A 22,500-nucleotide genomic window follows, 5' to 3' on the forward strand; every position below is an offset into this window, starting at 1 on the left:
CAGGTGGCTGCAGGGAAAATTGTGGGGTTTTGAGAGTGCTCAGAAATGGCAAAAGTTTAGGGAGAAAGACAAGCGTTTCTCAAAAAGCCTGTCTGATGCCGCATGTATGTTGTCAGGGTGGTGGTCCTATCTCAGCTACAGGTTTGTCAAGATGTGCAGTTACAGTGGATACAGAAATGAAGCGGATGTGGGCATGTCGTGCTTTGAAGAAGTAATTGCCCCCCCCCCCCACACACACACACACCAAACACATACCGCAGCACAATGATTAGATATCTACTTTCTGCTTGCTTGCTTTTTTACGAGTTTTGATTTCAGAATTAATTTCGTGTGTGTTTTGTGGTTTTTAAAACCATATTAAAAAATATATAATACAGGACACCAGATACAACAGGTGATGGAGACTGAACTTAGATATACATCAAATCCTTTTTAGTAGAATGAGATCTTCCAGCAACCCTGACAGCCTCGGACTGCTGCTTCTAAAAATAGAATGACATCATCGCATGAAGGCCTCAGAGGACACAGACAGACACCACGCAGCAGTGACTTTGGAGCTGAGGAACAACTCAGTGCTGTAATACACACACACACCCACACACACACACACACCCACACACACAAACACACACTCTGTTAAAAGCATTCTCTAATTCCTCTTTGATCACACATTACCTCCCTGTGCTGTGTGTGATCTTGGTTGACACTGTTGCCCACTCTGTCTCTGACGTGTTTACTACTGTTCTGGCGTCTGCTTCAGGGGGCAAAACCCAGCCGCCGCTCACAACAGCCCCAAGATGAGCCTTCCCATAATGCATCTGGAATGGCCCTTTAGTAGAACACCTATGCCCTTTGTTTTTTTTATACATATAGACTATTCGCTTAGTCTCCTCCCGCCACCCAATAAGAATACAGCTGATGACATCATTGCTAACAGCGGTTGAGTTATCGCTCTTGCAGTAGACTGGAGCAGAGAGAGAGAGAGAGAGAGAGAATAAGGATGAAAGAGAAGCCGAGACTGAGTGGTCAGAGGATAAATCAGCGTGTCCCTCTATACTGAAGGCCTCCCTTAGCCTTGTGTGTGGACCTTCACACTCGTCCTTCCAGACAGACAGAGAGAGAGAAAGGCAGACAGAGAGAGAGAGAGAGAGAGGCAGACAGAGAGAGAGGCAGAGAGAGAGAGAGAGAGAGAAACAGGGAGAGAGAGACTTAGACTAAGCAGAGGAGAGAGGGGAATGAGTTCACTCTGGCCCCTACAGACATGGCAGCTTTTGAAAAGAGCATCTGTCTGTGCATCTAAACGCAACAGGTGGATGTTTATGGTGCTATTATGCATTAACAATATAAGATATAGGATATATATTAACACAACGAGTGTAAGGAGGATTTAGCAACAATACAAAAACAGTATAAGATATACTAGATTATCGCACAGGCACCATTTTCTCAATCATTTACCTTGTGTGACAGAAAAAGAAAAAGTCTGCCGATCTATACTATACACTATATATGTTTCTATAAATGCTACCTTTAGGTCAGGTATGGGTATTCAGATACACTATACAGCTCTACCACATGAAAGCAGTTGAAACCCAGAGGTGGGGGGATGTATAGAGGCTGGATGGGAAGGAGACTCCGAGTGGGTCTGGATGTGTTGGGAAAGCACAGATGGTGTGGAGTGGAGTGATGGAGTGGCCCTGGCTACAGGCTGTCTATGAACCCTGCTCCCATCTGCTGCTTGCACTGTGTGAATACACACACCCTCAAACACGTGTTCACACACTCACTCTCATTCACACACACACACACACACACACACACACACACACACACACACACACACAGATTCACACACCCGCACAAAAATACATGTATGCAGTGAAACAAATAAACACGCTCTATCAACAATCTTACCACTATACACGCAAACACAAAGCAGTGTAAAGAAACAAATACACAAACAGACCACCACCACCACCCCAAACCCCCCTTAACCACACACACACACACTCACTCACACACCTTGTACTCATCAAACACTGAAACTGTATTTAATATGCCTCAACTACAAATACGCGTCCGACCATGCAAAACAACAGAGAGATAAAGCCATTTAAGCAAAGAAAGCACACCAGGTAGATAAGAAGACAGAGCCAAAGAGAGCAAGTTGCTGATAATTAGCAGCATGATACAAGCATGCATTAGGTAGCTGACTTAGCATTTGTTTGTATTTGTCGGTCTGTCCCCCTGTCAAAAATGCCATCGCAGATAGCGAGTCAAATAGTACACGCTATGAGCTGCTACTCTTCCATCATCTTCCCCTTTCAAACCACCCATCCCTTCACCCACCCCCCTAGCAACATGGTTTAATTAACATTTCATAATTACTGGACGCTTTCCGTGTTTAAGGAAAACAGCGCGATAGCATCTGCGCTGTTTAGCATTTTCACATTCAGCCATAACCTCCCACTTGATTCCACACCACCCTCACCCCCCATCCTCCTCATAGGCTTAATGGGGAGGCATTAAAGGCTGTGATCCAGGGGCTAGCTTTGGCTTATCTCCCGCAGTCAGGGTCTGTGGTTAGCACGGCGCTAATTAAAAAAAAGACAGAAAGAAAAAAAATCAAGAAACAGCTCAGCGCTAGAAGTGTGTCTTGAGAAGGTTGCTGGTCTTGTGCTAGTGTGGCAGGCCAATCTTCATGGACCAGGTCTACTGGCTCAAGCAGAATCAGAAAAAGTATTCCCCATACATATGCAAGCTAGAACAGAGAGGTGGTAACATACAGACAAAACTCTGATGGACATGCTTGCTACCCTGAACTGCAGAGGGTGAATGGAACAGAAAGACTGTCCTAGATCTTAGAATGGAGACCAATTTGACCCTAATAATCAAGGCATCTTTAAGAGTGTGTACCTAGAGCAGGTTCTACCCTTTCCTCATCACATTTAACCCAAGCCAAGTCAAGCCAGTGGCCCCCCATAGAAAACCCAAAACAGACAACCAAAGCTGCCTTTCATCCCTCTTGATCCAAAGGACAACCTCAGTGCATTCAAGGGGCAGAGACAACCAAACTCAAACCCGAACCGATCACCAGGCCGAGAATGTGTGTGCAGGCCTGGAGACAATACCACGGTAGGAAGGTGGGCCGACTTACCATCGTTTAGGTCCTGCAGCAGGCTCTCCTGCCCGGAGAAGTCCAGCTTGACCTGGATGCAGACGGGGATGGTGAGGGACTGGCCAGGCTTCAGGGGGAGATGGGAGAGCGCCTCCTGGAGGTCCCAGCTCAGGAACTCCCCAAACAGCTTCTCTGTAGGAGGAGGAAGGAGGAGAGAAGGTCACTCCAGAAACAGCTACCTTACCCATGGGTTTGACAGTTTACGTTTGGTAATACACTAGGGGTCTAACCATTGCATACAACATCAGTATTTGTGTTAGTTTTCTTGGAAACAGAAGGCAAGAGGACCCTGTGGACCCTAACCATTGGTTTGTCCCAAGCCATACCCTGACGTGTTTGATGTTATGGGTGTTCTCATAGCTTGAGTCTTCCCAGGCTATCCGTATTTGCAACGTTAAAAGACTCTCATTTATACTCCCATTTGCTTGCATTCGTGTCTGATATCTAGCTAGTGATGGGCTTAGATTTTTTTTAATAAATAATACATACATAAAGCTAGGACTGATACATTAACCAAACAGTACAGCTTAATATAGTCCCATAATAGGTCATTTGCCAATGTATTTCCTTTCTGTGTTTACAATTTTAACCCCCCTCCTTTGGGTTGACACAGCCAGCTTCCAAAAAACAGGTTGGTTATTAAGACATAGGGCACAAGAGGAGAAAAGGACGAGAAAAAGTCCAGCCTCCAACACAACAGCTGAACAGTTAGACTCACACAAAACAAACCACCTCAGACACAAAAATACCGAAAAAACGAAAGCACCTCTACTTGTGGACTGTTTGTTTATTTTCATCACACTGTTCAAATTGGGCATTAAGAACGTCAGAGTTATAACAGATTCTACTTAATAATGCATTACTGATATACTCCCGTATTAATTTATTTATGAGTTAATGTATTTATTTATTTCATGAAGGTAAGCATTGATGCTCTGTAATGAAACAGCTGTTGTGGGACAGGAGCTTTAATAAATGGAATGTTAAAAAACTGAAACCCAAACGGAAGAGACAGAAGCTTAGTCTGCAGACTGTCTGCGCATACTCCACCCCCTACTCTCACTCACATTCACATACAAAAAGGATCTAAGCCACACACCGGGCTAGGATTTGTCTACATATGTAAACATGACAGGAATTGGCAGAGGGGGGAAAAAGGGTAAGAGAAAGTCAAAGAGAACAAGACAGCAAGACATAGGGGAAAAAGTAGAAAGAGAGAGAGCAGGAGAAAGAGGGAGGAAGGGAGGGAGGGAGTGAGATAGTGAGAGAGGAGAAAGGAGACAGGAGGCTCACGAGCCCACTCAGCCTCCTGCATATTCATGCGTGGAACTCCATGGGGCAGAGGGAGCAGACGGTTTCCTGAGACCCTGCATCGAGTTCCTCTAATCCTGCAGATTAGCATTTGTTAGCAATTAGCCTCCCGGGATGGGAGGAGTGGATCGACGCTTGTCGTCGGGTTCGGAATGTGGGGCTCTTGCACATCCGTCCGTCTTCCTCTCTGTGCATCAGAGTGGGCGGATGGGGGTGCGATAAGGTCCTAGTGCCACGTGTGCGACTGAGACAGACATCAGCGCATTCGCTGCAAGTGCACCACATGAATGAAACATCACCTGAGTGACTGCGCAAAGAGAGGGAGGGGGGAGACGGGTGGAGATGGGTCGGGGGTGGGGGCTTGCTAACGAGGTCTAGGAGGCAACGCAAGGGGCCAAGGCTTGTCAGATGGGATCTTACCTCACTTCTCTTTCGTAGTATTGTCTTTATCTTTCGTAGTTTTGTACCTGTATCCCTCCAACAAAGGCAAACATTTTTGAGAGTGCAAAGTGTGGAGGCCCAAAAAGAAGACAGTTACAAGAGTGTTTGTGTCTGTCACTATAAATAACACATTTAGAAACAAATGCACAAAGTGACTTCAATCACAGTGCCTTAAGGGGCGTGGGCGTGGGCGTGGGCGTGGGCGTGGGCGTGGGCGTGGGCGTGGGCGTGGGCGTTTGCGGCTCTGGCTTTGTGGTACCCTAACAATCCTCATCCACACTGTCCACAACGCACTCTAATCCCAACCAACATTTTGAATCCATTGCTTGTTAATGGCTGTAATAAGTACAAAGGACTTTATACTGCACGCCATGACCGCATTGTCGACCTCATTGCTAGTACTGTTAAGGGAGTATTCCCCCCAAATGTGTCATTGTACAAACACTCCCGTAAAATGCCGGATTGGTTTAGCACCCCTGATGTTGTTTTCTTGGAGAAGGTTAAAAGGGAGGTAGTAGTCCTTGAGGTAGCCTGTGTCTATGACCTCTATATGGACATTCCTTGACAAGTTGACCAAATACCAGCCCATTGTTGCTAGGATAAGAGACCTAGGCTATACATGTAAGCTGGTAGTATTGATATATGGAAGTCTAGGGCATGTCTATAAGCTTTTGGTCAGTGGGCTACGACTGGCAGGACTTAGTAAGAGACAATCCAAACAACTAGCAAAGTTCTGCTCTGTATCAGCTGTTATAGGTAGTCTTGCTGTTTGGCGTAGGAGATGTTTCTTGTACCCATGAGTCACTAAGCTGTATTCAACCTCTGAGAAATGTTTGAATCCTTTCTGTAATAATATGATTGGTAGATTCAAATAAATAGTTTAATTGTGTGTTCTGCGGAAAGGTTGTGCCTGTTCAGAGAAAGATGCTCTGTGCTCGACCTTTCATGCCCTATTTGAAATATTCATTGCGTCGGCATTGTTGCCCAAACTAGTTTTGTCTAGAATCCCGTATCCAATCTTCGCACCACATTATCACACCAACGCAATAATAGTGTTGCCATAAACTTTAAAGGCTTTACACTCCGATTAAACACACTGACAGATAAAGTTACTGTTTGAAAAGTACTTTGAAAAGTTAAATGTTCATCACATGTTAAAGACTTTGCCATTACCTGTGGCTTTAAGGGAGGAGACGGGTGGAGTTTAATTCCTTTATTTTGAGGCGTGCCCTGCCATTTGAAAGTAGATGGTAGGAGACAATGAACTCCGTGGGCCAAGGGAGAACCCATTTCATTTTGGAGCAGAATCACAGGGCGCATCCACAATTTGTTTTTCGCTTTCGTTCACATTGCATGATTTGGCCTTGGTCGAGATTTGCACCTTCCAAGTGCCATTTTTTTCTGTCTTCGTATCGACTGAAAGACCAGAAAGCTGACTCAACCCAAGGGAAATACCCCAGTGCTGTGTAGAAACATATGCAATGCAGTGGCACAGTGGCACAGTCACTGCCTCATCCAGTGCCAGGGTTTAACCACTGATCAGTGCCATGGTTTTATCACTAAGCAGAGAACGATTAATCCTATGCCCAGGAGCCCATTTCTACAACAAAACAAAAACCAATGATTCAGAGCTCACACATTTGCATGTCCAGTTCGGAGCCTCTATAATATAATGTGCACCTTTCTTCTGTTTCATTAGGCCGAGTATTCTTTCAAGTACAGCATTAAAAAAAGCGGGCCAACTGCTGTAAGCATGTCATATTCAAGTGATTAAATCTAATTATAAATATAATATAAGGAGGCTACTCTGGTTACCTTCAGGACAGGTGAATACAGAGTCAGCCAGGAACTAGCACTCAACCACATGTCCATTTGCCTTTCCATCTAGGCCATTCAGGCCCATTAAAGATAAATGCACTTTGACAAGCCCATACGCACAGATACATCCATTAGTAGAGCATACGGATAGACACAAATCCGCTAAAGCAGAGAGAGAGAGATCATATAGAGATTAGGAGCAAGTAAAGGTGAACATAGCACCCAAAACAAACAACCTATACACACAGACACACACACACACACACACACACACGCACACACACGCACAGACACACACAGAGAGACACACACACACACACACACACACACACACACAGAGAAGATCATGCAACAGTGACATACACACGTTTTGAAAGATTGCTACTGACACATGTCTGCTAAAGCGAAGCTTGTTACGCATACAGTAAAGCTCCTGATGAGGATGGCTACTGATGCCACACTTGGCAATACAGGTAGGGAATATGGGAGCTAAAGCTAAAGTAATAGGTTTCCAATGTTCACCATGCACTCTTGCAAACAATTGCTCTGCTTAAGTAAGTCCCCCATTTCTACATCAACATAATTTTTGATTGTTTTTCGGAATTTGCATCAGGACACTAAGGACAGTCATGAGAGGCATGTCATCGGGATTGCATTACCCTGACATGTCCAAGGGGTTATGTGGACCTAGCAATGCTAGCTGCCATCGCTGTCATCACTTTGTGCCCAGCGTTGCGCTGCTAATGGAGTGAGATAGAGACAGTGTGTGAGTGTGTGTCAGAGAGAGAGAAACAGAGAGACAGAAGAGGGAAAGAATGAGGGAGAAATAGATAGAAAGAGAGACAGAAGGGGTAAAGAAGGAGGGAGAGATAGATAGAGAGAGAGACAGAAGAGGGAAAGGAGGGAGAGATAGATAGAGAGAGAGAGAAGAGGGAAAGAAGGAGGGAGAGATAGATAGAGAGAGACAGAGAGAGACAGAAGGGGGAAAGAAGGAGGGAGAAAGAAAGAGAGAGAGAGAGACAGAAGGGGTAAAGAGGGAGGGAGAGATAGATAGAGAGACAGAGAGAGACAGAAGGGGGAAAGAAGGAGGTAGAGAAAGATAGAGAGAGAGAGAGAGAGAGAGAGAGAAGGGGGAAAGAACGAGGGAGAGATAGATAGAGAGAGAGAGACAGAAGGAGGGAGAGAGAGAGAGAGAGTGGAGTTTGCTGCTCATGTCCTGCCAGGTGCTCTTAGGAGCCCAGCATTGAACATGCTGTGCCGAACACCTAGTCAAATCCACACACATGTGTGTACGCACCATGTACACACACGCACACTGAAACCCCTACACACACACACACACACACACACACACACACACACACACACACACACACACACACACACACACACACACACACACACACACACACACACACACACACACACACACACACACACACACACACACACACACACACACACAGTCCTGTGAAACCAGACGCAAATGAAGCAAAGCAAAAGAGAGCTGGTTACAAGCAAGCAAAGGGAGAGGGAAAGACATGCATGGATGGACACACACACACACACACACACTTCCAATGAGATTAGTGGTTGGAGACTCACCAAAGCGTTCTAAAAGGTGAAAAGGGACAAAGCTGACCTCCACCTCACTCATGCTACTGTCAAGACCCACACTTGAGAGCCGGAATGGAGGCCATCCTCAGTGATATCAGTGTTGTGTCTCTGGGCTATTTTCTACAGTTTCCACTTACCTTTTATTTTGAGAAGAGCCTGAGTGCATTTGTTTGTATGTGTGAGTGTGTGTGGTGTGTGTGTGTGTGTGTGTGTGTGTGTGTGTGTGTGTGTGTGTGTTTGAGTGAGTGAGTGAGAGAGAGAGATAGAGAGATAGAGAGAGACAGAAAGAAAGAAAGAGAGGAGATAAAGAGATTTGTTGAGTCTCCATGTCTGTGTCTCAGCCTTGTTCTTTTTTTTCCAGTTTGGGTGGTTGCTAAGGTACAGCATCTCAAGCACACACACGCACACACGCAATGGCTGTTATGAGCACTCAGACCTGCTGTTCGGCTGAAGAGAGAGATGGACTGAAGTGCACGGCAGAAAACCCGGCCCCCTAAAAATAGCCTGGAGTAAATAACATTGGCATAAATGAAGGCAGATTAAAGCAAGAAGGAACACCTGAGCTAAAGAGCCATCTCCATTAGGCTTTCATTACTGAGGCCACAGTCCTTCAAGGGGAAAGGAACATATGACACCAAGGGTCATTAGAATAAAGTGGAAAAGGTACAACGTGATCCCCAAACTGGCAACCCGCAAACGCAGGGTGTGTGTGTGCGTGTGTGTGTGTGTGTCTGTGTGTGCTTGTGATGCTGTACCTTCATGTGTGTGTGTGTGTGTGCGTGTGTGTGCTTGAGATGCTGTACCTTCATGTGTGTGTGTGTGTGTGTGTGTGTGTGAGTGTGAGTGTGAGTGTGAGTGTGAGTGTAAGTGTGTGTGTGTGTCTCTGTTTGTCTGTGTGTGTGTGTGTGTGTGTGAGTGTGCTTGTATATGTGTGTGTGTGTGTGTGTGTGTGTGTGTGTGTGTGTGTGTGTGTGAGTGTGTGTGTGCATGCATGCGGTGTCTGTGCGTGCTCGTGTGCCTGTTGTCATGTGGACATTTGTGTTTACACCAGCAGTCAAACTCACGCTGCATTTACAGCAGCTGGGAAAGCTCCTATTCCAAGCACAGGGGGAGGGCTGAAGGACGGGCATGGGGATGACACATTGCCAGGGAGCATCAACAAGCATCACATACACAACACAATCATGGGACAAAAATATAGTCCATCTCAAGGCGTGTGTCCTCTGCTTGTGTCCATCCCTGTGGTAGCACCAGAAGAGGATTGGCACAGGACATGGGCTTGCGGTCCTGCACCTGGGACCCCCTGCCCGGCAATTCTTCGCCTCATCCGGCCCAATATTGAGTCGCTAAACACACCTGATCTCACCAATCAAGACCGTTATACTTCAGGTTCAACTTGGATTGGTTGTGCTTGAAGCTGGGGGTTGGTGGAAGACATGCAATGCAGGTGAGGTCATGTTCAGTAACATGAGTCAGCTTGACGTGTTTTCTACCGCTCTGTGACCTGCTCTTCTCCGCCATTACAGCAGAGTCAGGATGAGAGGGAGGGAGATGGAGAGGGGGGCGGAGAGGGAGAGGTAGAGAGAGCGGAGAAAGAGAGTTAGGGAGAGGGGAGTGGAGATGGAGAAGGAACAGAGAGGGAGAGGGGAGTGGACAGGGAGAGGGAGAGGGAGAGGGAGATGGGAGCGTAGGGGGAGAGGGAGGAAAAGGTACGTGCATTAAAAATACATCCTCTTAATGACACACAGAGTTAAATATTAATATCCAGACGGGGCCTGTGGACAGAAATGAGGACCGCAACCAATGATGGGATGATGTGTGTGAGAGAGAGAGAGAGCGAGAGAGAGAGAAAATAAGAAAAAAGAAGAAGGGACAGGAGGTGGCGAGAAGAGAGGGAAAGAAACCTAAAGGGGGTAACTACATAGACGACTAAACAGAAAGACTCAAAACAGAGAGACAGCAGAGAGATGGGAAGAGAAGAAACAGTCCATCTGGATGTTTTCCGTCTTCCTCACGCTCTCGTCTTGTTCCATATAGTTCAACAGGCTCCCAACGAGGAGGCCCACAGTCACACACAAAAAAAAAAGGGCCGTGAGTCACAAAGTAACTGTCACCACCACTGTCCTATTAATTATCAAGAGATCTGTGGTGGCAGCGGTGGTGGTGGTGAACCGCGACTGAAGGATGAATGCACTGTGCTGAAGTGAGCCCTTTCACCATGCAGAGCCTTTTCAGAAGCCAGCACACCAAACAGGGCTCGCCTTTCACTCACGGCTTCCCTGAAGCTGCCCGTTTCATCCTCATCTATGACTCACACCATCTCTGTGTGAAAATCGTGTGTGTGTGTCAGAAAGAGAAAGAGACAGAGAGGGAGAGGGAGAGGGAGAGGGAGAGGGAGAGAGAGAGAGAGTGTGTGTGTGTGTGTGTTTATTTGTGAGTAAAACTCATGTCATCTAAGAGGTGAAAAAATGCCTTTGCCAGGCTAAGCTTTTTAAGAGATCAAGTGATTGTTGTTTAAACACACTGATGCACACACACACACACACACACACACACACACACACACACACACACACACACACACACACACACACACACACACACACACACACACACACACACACACACACACACACACACACACACACACACACACACACACACACACACACACCTATACTCTTAGGCATAGTCTACTTAATCCCCTGTGTTGCTTTAAAGAAAAAGACACAATCCCCAAAGAACTTCTTTGCGGAAACAATCGTGACATGTTCAGAATTCACAGAGGCACTGTTGAGCACACCACACCACTGTCTAACCAAGAGCTCACATTTAGTCTCTCTTTCTCTCTCTCTTCCCTTTCCCTCTCCCTCTCTCTCTCTCCCTCCCTCTCCCTCTCTCCCTCTCTCCCTCTCTCCCTCTCTCTCTCTTGCCCTCTCTCCCTCTCTCCCTCTCTCCCTCTCTCCTTCCCCCCCTCCCTCATCAAGCATGACAATATCAAATATTTTTATATCCTAGCTGGGTTCAGACTATTCCTCAGGGAGGACGATGAGCTATGCTGGTGGGTGTCCACCAGGTAAACATCTCTATGCATTATCCATTCTTAAAGACACGGTGGCAAAGCGTCATGGCAACCAGGATATAAATAGATTTTCTCTTTTCGCACACCCAAAGCAAGGCCGCATGTCTGTTGGAATGAAAATGAAATAAATATTACAGAGGCGGAGTTTAACAGAGCTGGCACCCAGTTGGGTTTATTTTGAGAACGGCAAACTCCGCCAAGCACTGGGGAAGAGACTGACCAGAGCCTCAGTGGAGAATACTGCCATCTGTTGGTGGAGGGTGGAACAGATGAAACAAGCACTGAGCACCACACACACAAAAAGACACTCTCACACTCACTCCTCCCTCTCTTGGTATCTCTTTCACACAAAACCCACTACACACACACACACACACACACACACACACACACACACACACACACACACACACACACACAGAGATGATGATGTCACCTACAAGCCAGGAGATACATTTTTTTAACTATTATTACAGCAGTCCCTCTGGCTCGCACCAGGTAAAACGGGCCATCTCACATCCACTCAGTCACTCACTCAACTAAGAGAGGCGGTGTGAGTGTGTGTGTGTGTTTGTGTGTGTGTTTCGGGGAAGGTTACCGCCCATTCCAACACATTCACAATCCCCTCTCCCTAATCCTCTACAGGACACACTGTTGCCAGGACAACCCCAATGGCATGCCGCGGAGTCAGGTGAGGACGCCAGACTTGATGCCAGCAGCAGTGGTTGCTCCAGCCTGTTCTGTGTTTTTGTTTACGGATTCTGCGTATGACCTTTCGGGCCTAAACACGCCCCTGTGGCCCCCATTAGTCAGGAGCGCACACCACACCGTCTGCCTTTAAAGTGTTGCCTCGCCTCGCCTCGCCTCTCTTACCAGAAGCTTCCGCAACAACCGGACCCTGAGGACCTTTTCCAAAAGGGGAATACCTGGCTTCCGAAGTAAAGAACCGGATGGTGTCAGTGGTGTCCTGGAAGAGACTCTTTTGCTTCCAAACATCTGTCTCTGTCTCCTGTGTGTCTCTGAAATAGTCTCCCCTTTTCCTCCATGCCTAATAGGTGATGCATCTTCAAACATTTAACTGTCAAAATACTAAAATCACACAAAGGCCGGGTTTTTGCTTAGAAAGCACATTCGTGCTTGAAAAGGTTACTAGCAAAATTGTAAATATGTTGCTTGTTTTCACATCGGCTTCTTTGCAATTAAGCTGCGTGGGCCTCTGCCTGCCCACACACCCCCTCTCTCCAACTCCTCATTCTCCTCCTAGGGGGTTTACAACGCGGCATCATTTTGTAGTGCCAAATCTAACCAAATCCTGCCAAGGCAAGGCACTGCTCCCACCAAGATGCCACCCCTGTAACACTCTACTGAATAGCATAAGAGGATGGCAGTCAACTAGGAAACAAGGAATCCAAAGAAGAGAAAATTCGAGAATTACAGGGGGGTAATTCAAAAACAGGAGAGCACATCATGGAGGATAAATCGGAGGTGGCAATTCATAATTGGCCAACCTCTCACTACACCATCTCTGCCAAATACAATTCTAGTCCATGAGCACCATCACCTACCACCCACCCGCAAACTACACTTCATCACACACACACACACACACACCCACAGGCAGTGCAGTGCAGGGCTGGTGCGGCTGAGAACTCACCCTGCGTTCACCCCGCGCTTTATTCCGACAGCCCCTCACACTGCCTTGCAATTAGCAGCCTTAATTATATCATGTAGCACATTCTGCTGCTGCTGCTCCCCCACCCAAATCTCTCCCACGGGCAGAGAGAGAGGGAGAGGGAGGGAGAGAAGGAGAGAGAGCAAGCTAAGAAAAAACAAATCAGAAGGTACTGAAAAGGTACAACTTTTGCTATGCATTACTTTACATACATTTATGAATGATTTAGAGAGCAATAAAAGGCAAGTAGAGAAACACACAAACACGCAGGGGAAGAGAGAGAGAGGCAGACAGAGACAGATACAGAGACAGAGAGAGATTGAGTGGGAGATGTGGTAGGCAAATGTCTGAAAAGAAAAGATAGAGAGATGGTAGGTGGGAGGGGATGTGAACTTGAGCAAGAAAAGGGAGCGAGAGCACCTGTCTGTGCACAAAGACAGGGACCATTTTGGGCCCACTCCTGCTGAACCAGTCCATCACAAAAGCACACTCAAAAAGAGGGAGAGAAAAGAAAAAAGAGAGAGAGAAGAATAGAGACAAAACAAGTAAGGAGAATTGAAGAGGACAGAGGAAAGAAAAGATGAGAAAAGGGGTGGAAAAAAAAGGACTGAGGACAAATCATTTATAATCTTAGACGGTCAAGATCTACCCACATAGGAGAGAGAGAGAGATGGTAGGTGGGTATGGAGGATTATCGGGGCCAAAACTAAATAAATAAATAACTAAATAAATAAATAAATGAATGGTTAAATACTTGGATAAATACATAATTAGATTTATTTATACCTACATTTATTTATTTATACTTACATATATTTATTTATACTTACATATATTTATTTATACTTACATTTTGTCATACATTTTGTCATACATTTTGTCATACATTTTGTCAAACATTTTGTCATACTTACATTTTGTCATACATTTTGTCATACATTTTGTCATACTTATTGTCATACTTATTGTCATACTTATTGTCATACTTATTGTCATACTTATTGTCCACGGTGTAACTTGCTTGCAGCAAAATAAATCCGTCATCCCCCGTCACCAAGTCAGGGGGCGGGTTAAAGCCTCTGATTGGTGGTTCAACTTGAATTGACTGCTTTTGACTAATTCAAGATGGCAGCACCCGGTGTGGATTCAATAAATGGAATATTGCATGCTACAGTAGTCGAAATGTTAGCTGTAGCTTAGGAGATGGAGGCAACTGCAATTCATATTGTTTTTAAAATCATATTGAGGGCTTCGCTGAGATTATATCAACGGTATCGGCCCTGACTGACACAGACATAGATGAAAATGTGTTCACGATCCTCAGCGAGATGGTAGCAGATGAGGCTGAGTGATAGCCTACAGGCCATACATCCTGGAGGTGGTCGTACTCTGTTTGATCTTCGGCTGGCACAATTGAACACTTCGCACTCTCTGGCCTGAAAATACAAGATATTGCGAACCTTTTTCGAGTGTCCAAGCGCACTATCAAGCGACAAATGCAGCAGAGTGGTATCAGGTATTAATAAGAGTAGACTGTGTCTGTGTCAGGGGTATAGATGTTCGGGATCTGGAGAAAGTAATGGGTAAACGTCCCTTGTCATGATGACTAAAAGGAGAGCTCCAACTATTAACTCTCTAGTCTGAGAGTTGTCATTTGTTGGGGAGCTGTGAGACTCTTTCTCTGAGACTGTTGTAACGTCATTACTGCTTGACTGTCACTATGTTTACATTATTGTGCCCTATAAAAGATGGTCCTCCGGCCTTCAGAGCGGAGAGAGACATGATTGAGACCTAAGCCTGGTGTTGTGTTGTTTTTTATTGTCAGAGGTCTGGGTTTCTCTCCCAATCTACAGATTGATTAACGTATTAAAATCCAGAACTCAACTGAACGTAGACCCCGTTTATACGGTGGGAAAACGTATATATTTTCATGCGGTTTGGCCTTTCATTTACGAGAAAAAACGGAGGTTTTATCACGGGGAAACGATCATTTCTAAAAACTCCGGCCAAAGTGGAGTTCAGTTTTTGCAAAACTCAGTTTTTGCGTGTGCACTGGGTCAAACGGAGTTTGCGTCACATATGCGCCTAAAATGCATTCGTGATGTGAGTGTCCTATATTTACTGTTTACTGATCATGGATGCTGTTAACGTAGTGCTCATTTATACGTTAATGCAAACGCAGGATTGCATTCTTTCAACCCTATAACTGAATCTCTCAACCCTTCCCCAGTGTGTGACTATTGGCTTTAACAATGGTATCCCCTGCACTTCCACCAGTGGACTACGAGTTTTACATTCCATCTTGTCTACCTGTTGTAGCCAAATAAACGTAAAGGATCCACATATCTAGGACTCATAGCCAATTTAATGGATTAGCAGCCTACTTATGCAAACCTACAGGTTTAGCATAGTTATGATGGCGTTTGGGGGCGTACATGCGGGTTCATGTAAACAGAAAGTTTTTTGGAAAAAGACCTTGTGTGTACGACGTTATTTTTGAACGGAAGGGCAGAAATATTCTCTATTCTGTAATTACCCGGCTATGTGTAAATGTGGTCTTACTCTTAGTCATCCGTTTATGAAGAGACGGACAAAACACTTTCTTCATCACTGGTGATTCAAAAACTGAGGACATAAGAACCATGCTACAGCGTAACATTCTAATAGCAACCTGATGCAAACTATGGAAGAAGAGATAGACGTGATGGGGTAACGACAGCGCTACGACTACTACGGCCAGTGCACCCATGGCTAAGGCCAGTAGGCCACATTAAACCCAACATTTCATAACACTACTAGAAATACTACTAGGCTACTACTAGTATAGTCGAGTTGAGGGCCTCTTAAATTAAGGATGCAGCCTCACGCAGCAGCTGAGGGTATGTCTTCTGGGACATTCTTGATTTATTTAAATAATGCTCAATAACTTTCATTAAACTAAATCTGGCGCTTGGCATCCATAAACGCCAAAATTCAGTATCCATCGAGCCTGATCGACTGGTTGAGCCTGCCTGGTGTGTAATACTGTTCATTCACCAATCAGAGGCTTTAACCCGCCCCCTGACTTTTTGACGGGGGATGACGGATTTATTTTGCTGCAAGCAAGTTACACCGTGGACAAAATGTAAGTATGACAAAATGTATGACAAAATGTATGACAAAATGTATGACAAAATGTAAGTATGACTAAATGTATGACAAAATGTATGACTAAATGTATGACAAAATGTATGACAAAATGTATGACAAAATGTAAGTATAAATAAATATATGTAAGTATAAATAAATAAATGTAGGTATAAATAAATCTAATTATGTATTTATCCAAGTATTTAACCATTCATTTATTTATTTATTTAGTTATTTATTTATTTAGTTTTGGCCCCGATAATCCTCCATAGGTGGGAGGGGCAGTGACGATCTAAACCACGGTTGCATATCGGGCTTTTAGAATGTCACATGACATTCCTGTCAAGAATAAAGTGAATAGTCTTTGACACATTCTGCTTCTACTTCAAGAAATTTGAGAGTCCGAGGGTGGTACAAGTAGTCACACACTTTTTAAAAAATGTGTTGCTGCCTCAAACACACTTGTAGTAACGTGCATGTTGTAAGCTTTAATCCAAAGTCACTTGAGGTTTCGGTGAGTTTGTGCACGGAACAGCCCTGGAAGTCGAAGTCATGACCTAACCAGCACAAGCTGCACTGCGACACGAGTTACAGAGCACTTCGCATAGCTATAACGATCTCCAATTCAGAAGTGACCAAGATTACTGCAAAAGTGCTGATGCTGTGTGGGGTGCACTTTCAGACACCATCCCAGCAATAGGGTCAGTGAGTTCACATGCAGGGGGGAACAGAGGCCAGCCAGTTGGGGGGGCAGCCAAACAAAGAGCCTTTTTAGAAAGCTCTTCATCATTTTTCATCAAGCCTAGAGAGAGAGAGAGAGAGAGAGAGAGAGAGAGAAAGAGAGAAAGAGAGAGGGGGAGAAAGGGAGAGAGAGCTAGAAGGAGAGACATGCTTTGTTTTTTGCCAGCTTTTACTCTCGTGTTTGATGTCGCTGCACTGCTCAGATGGAGTGGCTCGGCGAGTTTCCTCCTCTTTGAGCTTCTTCGACAAAAACCCAAAGGATAAACAAAAAAAGGAAGATGGAAGATGAGAAAGGGAAGAGAAAAAAAAGAAAAAACACACTCTCTCGTACACCTGTGCTTCCACACCACAACACTGCAAAAGAAAACACTGCCGCTAAGCTTACGCTGAGGGGGAAACTCGTGAGGGGGGGGGGGTCATGTCTGAGGCAGATTCCTCAAAGCCGGCATGCTTTAATGCTACCACCACACCCGGAGCTGAGAAGAGGACGAGCGCGACAGGGAAGAGACAGGCTGGAGGGCCCTGGCACCCGGGGAAAGCTCCAGGAGCCCAGATGAGAGGGAAAGGTTAGCCTCCTGCCGCGGACTCCCCGCTGCAGCTGATCTGTCATCGGGCAATAGAGGCTTGGTGGTGGCGGTGGGAAGGGAAAAGGTCTTTCATAAGCTGCGCCCACCTAGACCACCCAGGCTGCCCACGGATGTGTGTGGCCTTAATTGGCTTTAGTCAGAGCACGGTAATGAACCTGTCAGACGGCGAAAAAACAGCAGAAGAACGGAAAAAAAGAAATGTATAGGACCTCTTCCTCTCTGAATGTCTCTCTCCCTCACTCTTGGGTCTTTGTTTCTCTCTTTCTTTCTCCCACTGCCTATCCTTTCCCTCCTCTCTCAGGTTTCCATGTCCTCCCATTCTCATCTCTCCTATTCTTAACACCCATTCTCTCTGCTTCTCTCACTCTCTCTTCCTCCTCCCACTACAGACCTTTCCCCATCAAGATTTATTTCACTCCATCTCTCACTCACCCGATTTCTCCCTCCCTCCCTCCCTCCCTCTCTTTCTCTCAGCATGTGGACCCCTCGGGGTGAGGTGGCGAGGAGCTGGCGTTTGGATGGATGTGCTCGAGTGGGGATGAGATGCGGAACAGATTAGCTGTCAAGAGCACCAAGGCTGGGGACAGCAGCAGGCCCGTGGCACGGCACGCCAGTGGGCCCCCGCGCACTAAAAGCCTGGGCCCCCCCTGGACACGGCCGTCGCCTCAGTCTCCTCAATTAAAACACAGGGGCCGGGGGCTCACCAGCACCTCCGAATCAAATCTGCCATCTTCATTCCTCCTCATTCCTCTTTCTGTCAGTCACACACTTTTTTCCCTTTCTTCCCCGTCTCTCCCTCTCTCCCACACTAGACCTCCCTCTCTATCCCTCCTCTCCCTTCGATTGAAATGAGAGAGAGGGAGTTAGTTGTAGAGAGAAAGAGAGAGAGAGCGATAGAGGAGAGAGAAAGAGAGAGAAAGAGAGCGAGAGAGAGAGAGAGAGAGAGAGGGAGGGAGTGAGAGAGAAATTAAGTGAAAGCATGGGGAGAAAGACTTATCAGTTTGTGTCTGTCTGTACCCATGCATTACGTTTTGGGGTGGAATGGTATGAGAGCTTCACAGTATGATAACCATAAAGCACCCCTTAGACCGACATATATCAGTGCAGCACAGAACGCAGGGGTAAAAGGGTCACCCTCAAGAGAATGTGTCAATTTAGTTTTCTTTTCGTTTTTTTTTGGGGGGGGAGGGGAGTTTCTAACATCGTACAGCAGCACAAACTTTCTCTTTACGTGTCGCTTGTTCTCATCTCATATTTCCAATAGGCAACAGTTTTGCTGCCTATCTAATAAGGGAAGTAAGTCCATTCACCACTACGTCCTCACTCACTCTCTCTCTGTCTGTCTCTTTAACCATCTCTTAATCTGTCTCTTCATGTACTGAATGAGCTCCTGAATTAACCGGATTTCATTACAGTGTCAACTTCAGCATCACTCACTTATTAAATATCAGTCCTCACTGTCCAGGCTCCCACTTCTCCCCTGTCCCCTATGGGCTTCCATAGCTCCCTGAGGACCGAGGCTCGTTTCCATGACAAATCCAGGACATAGCTCCGAGGGGATCTGCAAAAAACACTTCAGCGCCAGAACAAGAATACAACAAGCTGACAGCACGTCTCTGGAGAGATTTAAGGCAAAGTCTCCTGTGGGGAGTGCCAGGTTTGCGAGTAAGAGTAATACCACAATAACTACAGTGCAATGAGTGTGATGTAACTGTGTTTGACTGACATTTCCTGTCTTGAATGAAATGTAAATGTGTATGTGTGACGGGCCGAAGTTTTCTTTTTTTTTTTTTTTTTTTTCGCCGGCCAGTGTACATTTGGATACACTAGGTAAAGACTCAGCCACTGTGCTGACGGTCTGGATGGGGGGGGGGGGGGGGGGGGGGGGGGGGACATCCACCCCAACAGCCACTGCCCGTTTCATCAGCGGTGCGCATCACAATTTCATTTTTTACAATGCGACGGCCGTGACTGTCGTAGACTAACTTCCTGAGGCGATGACAGGAACACGCACATGCCTGGCGGCCAGATCCGGGATATGATGCGCCTGCATGAATTCCCATCAAGCATCCTTGTCTCTCATCTGTATCTCTTTCTCCCTCTCTATCTCTTCTTTTCTCTGCTCCCTCTCCCTCTCACTCTCACTGTCATCATCTCTAAGCCACTGGTATGTGGCTGTCTGAGCTGGAAGAGGGGGGACTAGGATGTGTTTGTTTTGGAGCGGAGTGGGTTGATGGAAAGCGGGATGGCAGAGAGGAGGGGACACGAAAATGAAATGCTACATACCTGCCCGCCTGTCTATCGGTGTGTGTGTGTGTGTGTGTGTGTGTGTGTGTTTGCATTGGGGGGGGGGGATGCACACAACCTGCCCACACCACACCACACACTTTCCCACACACCATGTAATACCCTCTTCAAGACAGGTCTGAAATAGCTGCAACCGGACCACTGTGAAAGCACTGATTATCGGTGTGAGAAGGTGAAGTCCCTCCTCCTTCTCACTGTGACCCAAGAGAGGAGAAGGGCTGGAATCCCCCACCAGAATATTTGGGTACAGGTTCCCCCAAGGCAGTGGATGGGTCCAATTTTGGGGTTTAAAGTACCCTGCTTTGTTTATTTTGTTTATATGTTTTGGGGTTGTAGTTACCCTCTGTAAATATTTGTTTCATAATAAAGCCACTCTTTCCTGTGCTGTGTGTGGTCCTGCCTACCTGCAACCCCATTCCATCAGCCTACATACCTCTTTGTGAGATGGCCGGCTTGGGCCATTCTCACAATCTGTTTATACATTGTATGAAGTATTACACAAGGCCAGGGGAACATAAGCGCATTTGCCCCAATAGAAAAACATCCATGAAAAAAAAAAAAGAAATAACGAAGCCTAGAGTTTATTGTCACCAATTATAATTATTCATTCATCTTCCCAGGCAAGAGAGAATACCACCAGCTTTGAGATGTTATTGTTTTATTCAGTTAGTAAGGATGAAACTTACTGTTTCATCACATGTGCTCAGAATGCTTGATAATGCTAAGGAGTGCAATGCCCATGTTACCCATGCAACAAAACAATTTAGCACTTCAACTAAAAACAAGGCCTGAGAACTGTAGCTTGGGTCCTGCTGGGTTCCTTCGCAACTTCGAAAAGAAAAGTGTACCTCGTGGGTGTGTGTGTGTGTGTGTGTGTGTGTGTGTGTGTCTAGGTCATCCAAGGCTCTCTGGGCCACAGGGGACCTTGAGTTGAGTTTCAAGGCCAGGTCTTAATTGGCATTGGTAGTGGTAGCAAGTATTCCGCATTCTACTGTTTAGTCCAACACAGTAAAGGGCACAGGCATACATTTCATCTTCACTCTTAATACGTTTCTACTAAAGCCCCATTATGCAAGAATGTTTTTTTGTTCCTACTGAGCTCACCCTAAAGTTGTGGAGTGAAGTTCGCTTAAACACCACTGTCGTAAATACAAATCACGCTCTGAGACCCCGTAATGGACAGAGGTACACGTGTATTTGTTGCTAAGCTGGAGGATATGTTACACTGGCAAGACAACGTCAGAAACCAAATTAGCATGTTGACTGAGTAATGTTTCAAGATTTTACACAAATATGACTGCACATTTTAATTCATTGGAAATGAATGCAATAACAATAAACCAAAAGACTGACAAATGTTAGTTTTGCTGAAATACTGCTCATGTTTTCAGCATATATACATGGTTTCCTTTGGATGTGGAGTTCGTGTAATCGAATAAAATCTTGTTTGTGACATGATAAAGGCACATATTGTGCATAATATAATTGGACATATATAATATACATTGTGTAATTTATTACAAGTTAGCTGACTTAGGTTTTCATGGTTGCAAACTTCCTAGGATTATGTGATTTTATTGCAACGAAGAGCTAGCATCTTCTTATAGCTAGCAGAAGGGTCTAGTTGTTGTGTGAGGTGGTGCCATAAAGCATAACGTAGTTGTCACGAGAGGTGTCGCGTCCTGTCCACCCAAGTAACTTGCAATACGAGGTGGACCTTGGGTGCTGTGGCAGTGGCACCGGCACCATTCTCCACATTACAAGTGTTAAAATACTAAGGTAAAATTGTAACATAATGCTGCTTTAATTTCTCCTCAAAAGAGATCAAAAATGGTGCTTTAATTTTGCCGACCCAGGATAAAAACACAATGTTATTGAAGGGCTATGGAATATTCAAGAGGACGACAAGCCCCTGGGCCCCCAGACAGTTCACCTGGAGTTCCATGCTCTAAATTGCAGTGATTTTCTTCTCCTTTTACCGCATAGATCACATTCACTGTAATATTTAAAGCAAGAGGTCAAAAGAATAATTGAGCTATCTGAAAACCTGAGTATGATTTGGCTTTAATGTGACTGTCTGCTGATGAAATATTGAAACACTGCGTGACAGCACTGTTAAAGTCAAACACTGTGGAAGAATACAGCTTGGATGTGTGATAGAAAGAGATGAGGTGGAGGGAGGGGGAGGAGGGAGGTAAAGAAAGAGAAAGACTTGTAACATGAAAGGTGAATGCTGAGGTGAATGCTGAGAGAAGGCACATAACTGAAGACAATGGGCAATGACCTCTGAATTATATCATAGAAATATAGGCATTATAGAAAGAAAGAAGGGAAGTGAGTATAAAAGGTAAAGACAATCAAAACGAAAGGGCACACACACACACACAATCTCAATGTATGTCGATATCGGCTGAATTATAATTTTAAACAAACAAAGCAAACCAGTGTAGAGCTTTGCCCATACTCTCACTTAATCAGCTGGGCAAAATCCACAGTCTCAATCTGCTGGCGTGTAGAGGGGTGGTATGGTGGTCATGTCATGGGTGGGGTGGCATCTAGGTAATGGGGTGGGTGTTGGGTAAGTCCTTTCAGGTGGGAAGCCAAGTAAGCCGTCGCT

At 45.5% G+C, this 22,500-nt stretch overlaps 1 protein-coding gene across 1 annotated transcript in view; it reads right to left on the minus strand.

The window, feature by feature from the left end:
- The window catches only part of trappc9 (trafficking protein particle complex subunit 9), a 234,861-nt gene that overhangs the window by 143,286 nt on the left and 69,075 nt on the right, over window positions 1-22,500 (minus strand). The window contains exon 16 of the mRNA XM_080836474.1: window positions 3,158-3,310. Within this exon, the coding sequence (XP_080692600.1) occupies window positions 3,158-3,310 (153 nt within the window). The remainder of the gene's footprint in view (window positions 1-3,157; window positions 3,311-22,500) is intronic.

Source organism: Sprattus sprattus (genome assembly GCF_963457725.1).
Source record: "Sprattus sprattus genome assembly, chromosome: 4".
NCBI classification, from domain to species: Eukaryota; Metazoa; Chordata; class Actinopteri; order Clupeiformes; family Clupeidae; genus Sprattus; species Sprattus sprattus.